General features: G+C 33.8%; 2 protein-coding genes across 3 annotated transcripts; both read right to left on the reverse strand.

The window, feature by feature from the left end:
- Nucleotides 1-18: 18 nt before the first annotated feature.
- On the reverse strand, nucleotides 19-5,331 carry LOC138317292 (uncharacterized). 2 transcript variants are annotated; one of them, XM_069258860.1, is made up of 5 exons: nucleotides 3,687-5,331; nucleotides 3,241-3,268; nucleotides 2,236-2,379; nucleotides 815-1,057; nucleotides 19-223 (listed from the first exon to the last, which is right to left on the reverse strand). In XM_069258860.1, the coding sequence occupies exons 1-5, from the start codon at nucleotides 3,687-3,689 to the stop codon at nucleotides 195-197; spliced, it is 447 nt and encodes a 148-aa protein (XP_069114961.1). In that variant the 5' UTR covers nucleotides 3,690-5,331; the 3' UTR covers nucleotides 19-194. The 2 variants fall into 2 exon arrangements, with proteins under 2 accessions (XP_069114961.1, XP_069114960.1); XM_069258859.1 differs by lacking the exon at nucleotides 3,687-5,331 and adding an exon at nucleotides 3,506-3,674.
- A 246-nt stretch (nucleotides 5,332-5,577) lies between these two features.
- LOC138317295 (calmodulin-like) lies at nucleotides 5,578-10,235 on the reverse strand. The gene is made up of 5 exons (XM_069258863.1): nucleotides 10,103-10,235; nucleotides 9,319-9,352; nucleotides 7,923-8,066; nucleotides 6,599-6,841; nucleotides 5,578-6,213 (listed from the first exon to the last, which is right to left on the reverse strand). Exons 1-5 carry the CDS (start codon nucleotides 10,103-10,105, stop codon nucleotides 6,185-6,187), a joined length of 453 nt encoding a protein of 150 aa, XP_069114964.1. The 5' UTR covers nucleotides 10,106-10,235; the 3' UTR covers nucleotides 5,578-6,184.
- Between the last annotated feature and the right edge of the window lie 751 nt (nucleotides 10,236-10,986).

The following is a 10,986-nucleotide window of genomic DNA, read 5'->3' on the forward strand; positions in this document are numbered from 1 at the left end:
AAGAATTCAACATACTGGTTAGATCAAGGTATTATTTATTTACATACAAATACAAATTTAATCGATATAATCAATGCATTTTCATGGAACAAAATACTGTATGGAAAATCAAGGAACAATCCTGGAGCCCATCACAGCAGTGTCTTTCTCTATACATCACATATTAAAGTCTTATTGAATCCATTATCTGCCTGTCAGGACCTCGTCATCATCGCAACAAATTCTAATGGAAAATAAATTAAATAATGTCATGATATCTTAAGTATTAAATATATTTTTATACTAGGTTATGCGAAATTCTCACGACAAATAAAAACATTATTTCCTGATACAAAAATGATAATACATATCTAGGATGCTAAAGCAACTGATAGACGCATTCACAATTATCTACAATACTACTGCAACTATCTGATAGCGTAAATTATCTATGATGTGGACGTAGAAGTATAATGGGGTGAAGTGTATATCGTCTAAAGACTTCAAATGTCACAGTTGTTGAAACTACCCCCTACACTGACATATCACGATCTAAAGGTCACATTGACTGCAACATCAAGAGAAAAGATTAAAAACCTAACCAGACATGTCAGCAATCTCTAATTATGCCTGGTAAAATTAAGATACCAGTCTATTAGAGTTTTTGTTTAATTAGTATTGTTTCAATGTCAAAAAAATAAATATCTGACAACAGAGACTTAATTTTGTTGTAACCATAATAGAACCTTTGATAGCGAAGTGTAGGCTTCTTTGTAGTAAAGTAACTCTTTTGGCAATGTCTTAATACAATTATTATATTTGAATATTTGAATACCTGAGTAATTGATTTTTCCATCCCCGTCTAAATCTGCCTCTTTGATCATTTCCTCAACCTCCTCATCGTCCATCTTCTCTCCGAGGTTTGTCATGACTGTCCGTAGTTCTATCTGAGTAATAAAACCACTATTATCTTTATCGAACACCTTAAAGGCTTGTTTTAAGTCTTCTTCAGAGTCAGTGTCCTTCATCTTCTTAGCCATCAATGCAAGGAATTCCTCCAAATCGATATCACCACTGCCTGCAAGAATGGTTTTGAACAGTATTGCATTTTCATTAATGATTTCACATACTTTTATAATTTATTTTTGTTTTCTTAAAATACCAATCAAAATGACGTCATTATAGTTAACATATAACGAGTATTTGGTTATGTCCCTTACTTGGTATGTAACCTAAACGAATAAGTCCATATAACTGCATTTCCAAATCATAATGATATGATGGTATGCTTAACTATATACTCCCTAAAGACTAAAAATCGAATGTTAAAAGAGGCATTCTTCTTAGACTCTATTAGCTCCATTTCCTCCTCAGTAATCCTTTGTACGATTTACTACTTACATATCATTCACTAACGTGCTCATCGTCGTCAACATCTGCCACCGTTCAATCTTCCCTACATCCTTGATCCCCTCCATTAATACCTACCGCTAGTTACTAGATCCTTGATACTCATGAATACTTACCGCTAGTGACTGCATCCCTGTTCCCCCCATTTATACCTACCGCGATCCCCTCCATTAATACCTACCGCTAGTGACTTCAACCTTGATCTCCCATTAATACCTACCGCTAGTGACTGCATCTTCGATCCCCATTAATACCTACCGCTAGTGACTTCAACCTTGATCTCCCATAAACACCTACCGCTAGTGACTGCATCCTTGATCCCCCATCAATACCTACCGCTAGTGACTGCATCTTTGACCCCCATTAATACCTACCGCTAGTGACTGCAACCTTGATCCACCATCAATACCTACCGCTAGTGACTTCAACCTTGATCCCCATTAATACCTACCGCTAGTGACTGCATTCTTGACCCCTCCATTAATACCTACCGCTAGTGACTGCATCTTCGATCCCCATTAATACCTACCGCTAGTGACTGCATCTTCGATCTCCATTAATACCTACCGCTAGTGACTGGATTCTTGATCCCCTTTATTAATACCTACCGCTAGTGACTGCATTCTTGACCCCCTCCATTAATACCTACCGCTAGTGACTGCATCCTACCGCTAGTGACTTCAACCTTGATCCTCTTTATTAATACCTACCGCTAGTGTCTGCATGCTTGACTCCCATTAATGACTACCTTAATCCCTCTGTAATAACTAATGCCGGCGTATGCTGTTTGTTTCTTTGATTACTAGTATTGGTATCCCTCATTTAGATCCTCATCTTTGTACTTACCGTCTGCGTCTGCCTCCTTAATCATGTCCTGTAGTTCTTCCTCTGTGGTGACTCCACCCATACTCCGCATCACGGAGGCCAGCTCGTCCGTGGTGATACAGCCATCATCATCAGTATCAAAGATACTGAACGCAGCCTCCAGCTCTTCATATGGAATGGGTGAATGTTAGTGAAATATATGTCAGTGTATATTATAATAATCCAATTTCACTTGCAACGAGCATTTACATTGCCTTTGAAAATTATGTGATCAACTCATGGACGTCGCTGTTTTGTATTGTAGAGTCTTATTCGCCAAAAAATCACAGTAATGATTATATCAAAAATTAATCTCCGTTAAATTTGTAAGTTCATGGCATTATTGAATGATGGAGTCGAATATATCTTTTGTGTTTTGTTTGGTGTATATATCATAAAACTCAGAATGTCATATCACCTTAACTATAAGAAACACAATTAGGATTGCATGCGTAAAAAATTATTTACAGTTAATACTTCGGTCTGTGATTGTATAATCATTTACGACTTTGTTTACTTATTCGAAAATTCCTCTTTAAAATTACATTAAACAACATGTACCTAGTTTACTGGATAGCACCAATACAACTCCATATATTATTTTGATTAAGATATGTAACCACCAAATATAAAGTCGGATACATAATGCACTATTAATAGTATTTAATAGGATTATAAATTGCTGCCTTATACCTTACAGGAGGTAATATCTAATACGTCTAATTATACTGACGTACTATAAGCACGAAGGGATCGCACAAACATTACTAACTTCATAGAGGTATAACGTAACGGTTTCATGCTAAATGTAGTATTGTACAATCATACGATTTCATCAAAGTTTAGTTATTCAAACATATAAGAAGTATGTTTTATAAGACAACTATTGATGGATCCCTTAGAAAATGTAATATGAATTTGGTTCCTCTAACACACCATTAACATTACGAGAGGATAAAGAATAAATATAAAATAAATAACACTCACCCGCAATCTGTTCTTCGGTCAATTCATCCTAAAGGAAAACAAATAAAAAGCATATCAATGTCTTTTTGGCATTGTATTTTGTAATGATACAATAAATGTTTGAAAATATGTCCGGCCATGATCGACTTCCGGTGTCGATAGGTACAAACATTACTTAAGATAAAAATAAAAGTGTCGATAACAAACACAATGTCAAATTTTGTCAAAACAATAAATAATATAAAATAGGCAAATAAATAAAATGACAATAAATTAATTATCTTACTCTTCTTGCCTGCCAGACACGGTTATCTTTATGCGCCATTTGTGTTTTATACCGAAATCAAGCCATGTCGCTCTGTAGGTAGAACTAAGCCCAGAACGTTGTGGTGTGATTAGAGCTTATGAATACACATGTAGCAGAGTAAATATGTAACTGTTATATATAGTAATTCCAATACACTTACCATAGTCGACAGTCATTATTTGCTATTTTCCTTTCGTGAAAGAGTTTCTTATTTCAAAACACTTCAGACGCTTTCTAAGTGTAGCTGGTAGCATTCAGTTGGTAATAGCTTACAGCTTTAAATACATTGCTCCAGCTGACTGATTTTTCTAAATGTTTATTGGACGATTATCATTTAGATTGTTGATGGGGTACAATGACTTCTGAACACTTCAATAGAATACCCGAGAGGCTCTTTGATAGGTAATGTCTTAGGTCCACATTGCCGCACAATCATACACCACTTGAAACATTACAAACACGGTTGGGAGGTCTCCGTACCGCCTCATGTTTATTTAAATATACCTCCGAGGTCGGATCCCATTCAAACTAGTGTTTAATTAGCGCCACAGCAGGCTAATTTTAAAGTTTTGATTTGTTATGTTAAATACGGGTATCTGTTACAAAGCACACCTTGAGTATTGCTGTGCGTGTTTATATACAGTGTAGCGTGCTAGATAACGGTAAAAAGGAAATATGTATAATAGTTCATGTCTGTAAACCTATTGCTTCACTCACAACGGAAATCTTGATGTCAATCGTCGATCTGCATTGTGCATAATTTAAATAAGAAATATGCATAATTGTAAAACAAAACGATGGTACAGCGGTAACTGAGTTGTGGTGTCACAACACATAACCACTGTCCTTCCATACCTGGCTGGCAAGTTGGAATGTTAAATCGGGCAGTTTCAAGGTTCAAATGTATTGACCACAGATCGGAGGTTTCTCTCCGGGTAGTCTGTTTTTTATCAACCTTAACCATATCAAGTCCTTAAATGATCTTGGCTGTTAATATAGCAGTGGCCATAAGCATACGTGGAATGTTAAGAAAATATTAATTCTCGGTTATAACAGAACCGCGAAATAATATATTAACATATCTTCATTAACATAGAATCCGTTACCAACGAAAAACATCACGTCACTACGTCATAAAACTTTAAATTACTGTAAGTTTTTTGTACCCTATGCTTATGCACAGTTTGTTTATAGCTGCTATGCTACATTAACAACACACAATGTATAGTGTTAATATCCGCTTTAAAAAAAAGCCTGGTATGTAAAGTGGATGTATTAAGGGATGAGGTGGAGATGGGAGAAAGGGCGATATATCTGAAAATGGCTTTACTAACCATACAGATCGAGGAAAGCCGATTTATAGCGACGATCAACAAGAATAAAAATACGATAGGATATTAGATGACTCGTTGATATGTTGTCATAACCTGTTTTTATTGTAGAATCTGAGTTTCAAACTGTCCTATTATAGTGAGATTACAATACAAAACCTCTCCATTATTTTACATTTTGTGAGTTTCTCATGGTCCGTAAACAGTTATTTTTTTAAAGATACTTCTTATTCATTTTAGGTGAATATTTGAGATGGTGTTAATATTGATTTAGAATTATCGAATTTCTTAAACAGAAGTAATGATTCATCTCGTTTTAAGTCACACTGACAATCAGTGTTTAAGGTATTGCCTGGCATTAACCACGTCAAAGTACCCGAGGTGAACACGATGTATTTTCTTGCGGTTGAGATATAGCCGTATCAAATATCGATTACACACATATATATATATATACAAGACATGCAGTCGGATTCATCATGATGTCTAAAACGAGTTATATATTCTTGAAGATGGTAATCTTTGTTGGGCGTCGATTCGATAATCTGTCCTTCAATAGGAATTATGAACAAATACATATAGATATTCATATATATTTTTTTGATTTCGTTGATTTAAGTTAAAATGCTTGATTTTTTACAAATTAATTGCACAACCAGTTTACGAGGATTAAGAACCAACATTGCATTTTCAGACAAATATGGTAAAGACCCAATACAATATAGTCACGAATGTACATGTGTATTGACATAGCTAGACACTAATTACGTCAACATTGTTATGTGGCAAGATAATTTAGCATTGTAATAAAATCAGGGAATAACAATGGAATTATATATACATAGGACAAATACAGTGTTCTCATAAAGCAGTGTAGGAAAATAGCTTGTAAATATATCGGCAATGTGTAGAACACATATCTATGCTACACAGTTAAACTCAAATGATAACAGATTGAAAAGTTCGTCGTTAAAAAGGACATATGTTCACAGAAACAATCTTGATTAAGCAAATGTTAAGGACTTTGACTTGATTACTAAAATCAATGATGAATGAACACACAGTGGTATTTGAAAATAAAGACTAACTACAATGTAAATTTAACCGTTTGAAAGGGAAAAGGAACCATTATACATTGTACAACCATAACCTATGTACACAGCTCGGCGGATAACTTCAGAAGACATGTTGGCAGATTATCCATCACGTAACTAATACTGCAGATAGATACCAGACAGACTGGTGAACAATGATGAAATCGAGATTTCTGACGTTTTAGTAACGGTTTCAGTAGAAAAAATGAAGAAGGATGATACCGAATTCTCTTCTATACTCGTTGCATTATTTCAACAAACTCTGAAAATTAAAAAAAATAGGTAATGCAGTATAATTCGTAAATAAATACGTTCTGCAATACACATAAATGTATTATATAAAATATGTCGAGGACGTGCAATGAGTTATATTGATTGGAAACAATATCGTCACTATTTCAAAGACAATCAGCAAAGCCTAATTGATGTTCTAACATTTTTTCTGTGAAAGTTTCAAAATTATGATTGCGCTTATTGATCTTTACCATTATATATATATATATATAATTAATTGTTTAAGACCATACATATATCAAATGTAGACCTCGATTGCTAAACAAGTTATATAACTTATACAAATCACTTTCGATGGCGGACGGATGCAATAATAACATACATTGTAAGTACACTTCACGATTCGAACGAACCTTCTATGCTGACTCTGCCGTTACCGTCATTGTCGGCCTCGGCTATCATGTCGTCTATGTCGTCGGGGGACATCTCGTCTCCAAGTCTCGCGAGAAGTATCTTGATATCTTTGCGCGTAATGTAACCATTCCCATCTTTATCGAACACATGGAACGCCTCTCTGATTTCCTCTTCAGTGTTCTCCTCGGATTGTTTCTTTGCTATAACCATTTTGAATTCCTCAACATCAATGTAGCCGTTGCCTTCATATCAAAAAGCAAAAAGACATGTACAAAATACTGTTTGATAATTATGTTGTTAATTAAAATACAATTTTTATGTAGAATACAAATGATAATAGTGTTAGACATGCTTTTATAGGCATGTCATTCCCATATATTTTGTTCAATTTCAGTAAATGTTTGTCAGATTTCCTAAATCATCATTTAACACAAAAAATGTAAATTATATAGAAATTTAATCGAGCTGCGTTTCAATGTGTCAAAACTAAACGTGATGTGAAAGTAATGAAAACAGGATTAATGATGCTATAAATAAAGCGATTGAGGTTTCTTGAACTAGTTAATATGTTTTTATTTTTTGTTCAGGTGTATAGTAATGCTGACCTTTTACGGAGTGATTAAGTAATTACATTTGGATCAACCCATGAGTGCAATCGGATTACTATAAGAACATTTATCTAAGAATCAAAAATAATATAAAAAACTTGTTGAATGACGTGAAAGTGATATTTCATATCGGAATGCCAGCGATTCAAAACTATTTATTACTTTATTTAATGTTGGACTATTTTATTTAAGTGTTCTTATTATTAGTTAATTGATATCATAATCGTCTCGATATTCTTTGTAAAGGGAGACTACTCTAGGTACATATAAGTGTCTGACATGTATAAACGTACTGACATTTGATATATAGTTCATTGTCTATGCATATATGTGGAAGCTATTGCTTCTTTACTAATAAAAGCCGCCGTCAATATTAATTTATGATAATAATATTGGATATTTGTTATAATTTCATTCTTTTCTCCAGGTCAAAATTAAAGCACTCATTATTATATATTACTTGTATAATATATATACATGTAGTCACAACCGATGATTCTCATCTCAAATGTCTTTACTAACGATTATCGTTCTTTGTTCGTAACGTAGAGTCTATTCAAAGTATAAAACAAAACTGGGTATGCAAATAACGCAAATACGGGTCTGTCTATCACAATCAATATTTGGAACTGAACTATGGATACACTGTAGAGTACCAAATCTGAAATGAATGTGAAGAGACTAACTCAATCAGCGACAGTTTCTATAAACTGACCGTCGACATCCGCCTCCAGCATGATTTCCTTCAGTTCGTCATTAGTGGGGTTGTGGCCCAGTGATCTCATTATCCCGCCGAGCTCCTTAATAGTGATGGTTCCGTCCCCATCATCGTCAAAAAGGGCAAACGCTTCCGCTATTTCTGTGAAAGGAAAATGGGGATACCATCATGTTACTAAAGGAAAACACATACCCGTGGCAGAAACGATTTACACTATAAATATATTTATTAAATCACGTCTGAAGTGATTGGAAGGCCCACGTTCTTTTCTGTCACGAGTTGTCTCAAGGTTTAGCTACCTATATGACAATCCTTATACAGTGTATCAGTTTGCAGGAAATTACATCATGTACGACGCTGCAGTACAAGGGGAGCGCCATAATGCAAAAACTAATTTGTAATTGGTATTGTACACTCTATTTCCATTCAAACAGTAAAAATATCACGTGTATTATTGAATAAAAAGCCTATAGGTTATTCCGCTTTTTATTTTGTTTGGTTTCACATGATTACTTAAGAAAAGAAATCAAAATCTGAAAACAATTCTTAAGGCAGTTCACAACAGGATTTGTCTTTACCAGAGTATCTGAACTATCGAGCTAAGTTTTTAATCTGTATACTGGAAAGCATTTAATATTATGTGTACATATGTGTTGATGCGTCATAACATTTTCTTCTGGATTATGTATGGCATAATTACACAGTTTACAACATATTTTCCGATTTGAAACATGCTATTTAATTTTCGTTGTTCGGCGTCAATACATCAAACACAATCAAGAGATACGGATCAATCATTGTCTTACATTTTTATGTATTGACTGACATGTGATAATGATCCAAACACACTGCGCCTTTTTCCTTATACGCACAATTTTGTTAGTATATTTTGTCAAAATTTGAAAGCTGTCCGACACATCGCGCTTCAACAACTACATGTATGGTTAACTACAATCCCTTCGGACTGCGCCCGAGAAGTATTTTGTAGGAATGCAGAATATGACTGGATCATTCTCTTACACCCCTGACATTGGAATGACTTAATCCTTTCTTCCTTATATTAGTTTTAGCGTGTGACCACTCATTCCGACTTGGCGTATATTATTATATATGTTTTACTTCAAGATGATTATTGTAATGAAATCGCAATATAGCTTTGATTGTGATATGTTTTCTTTTCTTTTCTTTTTTCCGATCAAGTTTATGAATCCATAGACATATACTGACATATGTTAAGTCACTCACTCACAATCATTCGTCATTATTTTTATTGCAAGTTTTATATACCTTATATGCAATAAAACCTGGTACACAGCAAATACATCCTCTCAAACACCACCACAAACATGCGCACACACACACTCTCTCTCTCTCTCTCTCTGCTTTTACTTACCTTTGTCACTGAGGTCAACATTTAGTAGTTCATCCTGCAATCAAAGGTAGTTAATCAAATTTGTATAAAACGGTGATAGTAGTCATACGTATTTTTGTTTATTTGCATTATTGTTAAAATATTGTTTCATACAGAATATTGAATTCTTCTAGTATTTCATGGAAACAAAACTTTTTTTTTTTTTTTTTTTTTTGATATTTTACAAATATTTCGTCACACAAAAATTAACTATAATGCCAATCAGTAATGCATATTAATTGCGGATAAAGCATTTAAGCATATACCAATGTAAATTGTTGATACTGAAAACATATCTTTATACAACGCAATGATGCATTACATGTCTATGACATAGTAAAGAATTTAAGTCCTCTGATGGTTATAGAGAGTGAAAGGCGAGTGCGGTTTAAATCAATATCACTGAATATCCAAACGTCAGTTACTATGTTTAGAATTCCTCAGATTGGAGCAAAGATATTAAGGCATCTTAATGATATTTCAGATGTAAATTTTGCAACAAATAAGATATGTTTATAATGCATATTTTTGCAATTAATTATGGCTTTTTGAAATTACAGAGCAATGGACATCTAACATTCATTTTGACAAGTAGTTTACAATCTCTATGTACGTAATATTGGTATATTTAATATTGTAAGATACTTCGGATCTGTTATGAGCCTACCTATATCAGTGATGCTTAAAGGTACTTCAGTATAGTTATATAAATCGAAACAAATGCAGTTACTAGAACAAAGAGTTTATATGAAACAGTAACACTTACCATGACTTGCTTGTACTACGTCTAAGTTCACGAATTACCTTGCTTTATAAGGAGCTGGCAGACATACAATCTAAACAGTCCACTATTGGTTTCACGATAAATCCGGTACTTTTCATTAAAGGACACAAGTGGCGTTAACCCCTGGGGGATAATCTCCTCGCCTGTTGACCAGTAATACACATTATATTAAGGCATTATTGTTATCAACAATAAAACAGGTATGTAGGAGAACAGCTCCAAGGACAATGGAAATATCACGGCTATGTCACTGTGAATTCAAACGGCTTCTAATGTGTTTTAACGCGTAAAGGAAATGCATTTAATTGTCGTTTTAAAAATGTTGAGTATAATATTGATACAAGGCAATGAAAGAAGCACGACATTTTTTTCTTTAATAATGCCAATATGGGCTGTTGATACAGCGAATTAAGAGAAACATTTTAAGTGAAACGACTGATTGTAAATTATTTGTAACCTGTTAATAGGCTTAACGTACATGATTATTATTAAGTTTTATATTCATATAAGTCTGTTTTTATACGATCGAGTTCATAAATCAATTTTCTCCTTTAAAGGGAAACAACTCTTAAAAGGTTTATATGGTAGAAAAGAATGTTTAAAATGTTTAGCGGCATAGCTGTGTGGAAAAAATATAATAAATACGAGCGTTATTGACATATAAAATGTCCTGTGTGAGGAATAGCTTTATATAATTATAGTCGTATAGAACCTGTTATTGATACAGCGTTGTGCAGCTATCGGCGGTGTGAATACAACTGAATGGGTTTTTTGTGTTATGAAAGTATAAATGAGAACGACCTAGATTTGTTTTAAACATATTATCTTTTTCATATGTAATAAGTTTAATGAAGATCACCTTTCTA

This window comes from Argopecten irradians, chromosome 3 (assembly GCF_041381155.1).
Source record: "Argopecten irradians isolate NY chromosome 3, Ai_NY, whole genome shotgun sequence".
Classification (NCBI taxonomy): Eukaryota; Metazoa; Mollusca; class Bivalvia; order Pectinida; family Pectinidae; genus Argopecten; species Argopecten irradians.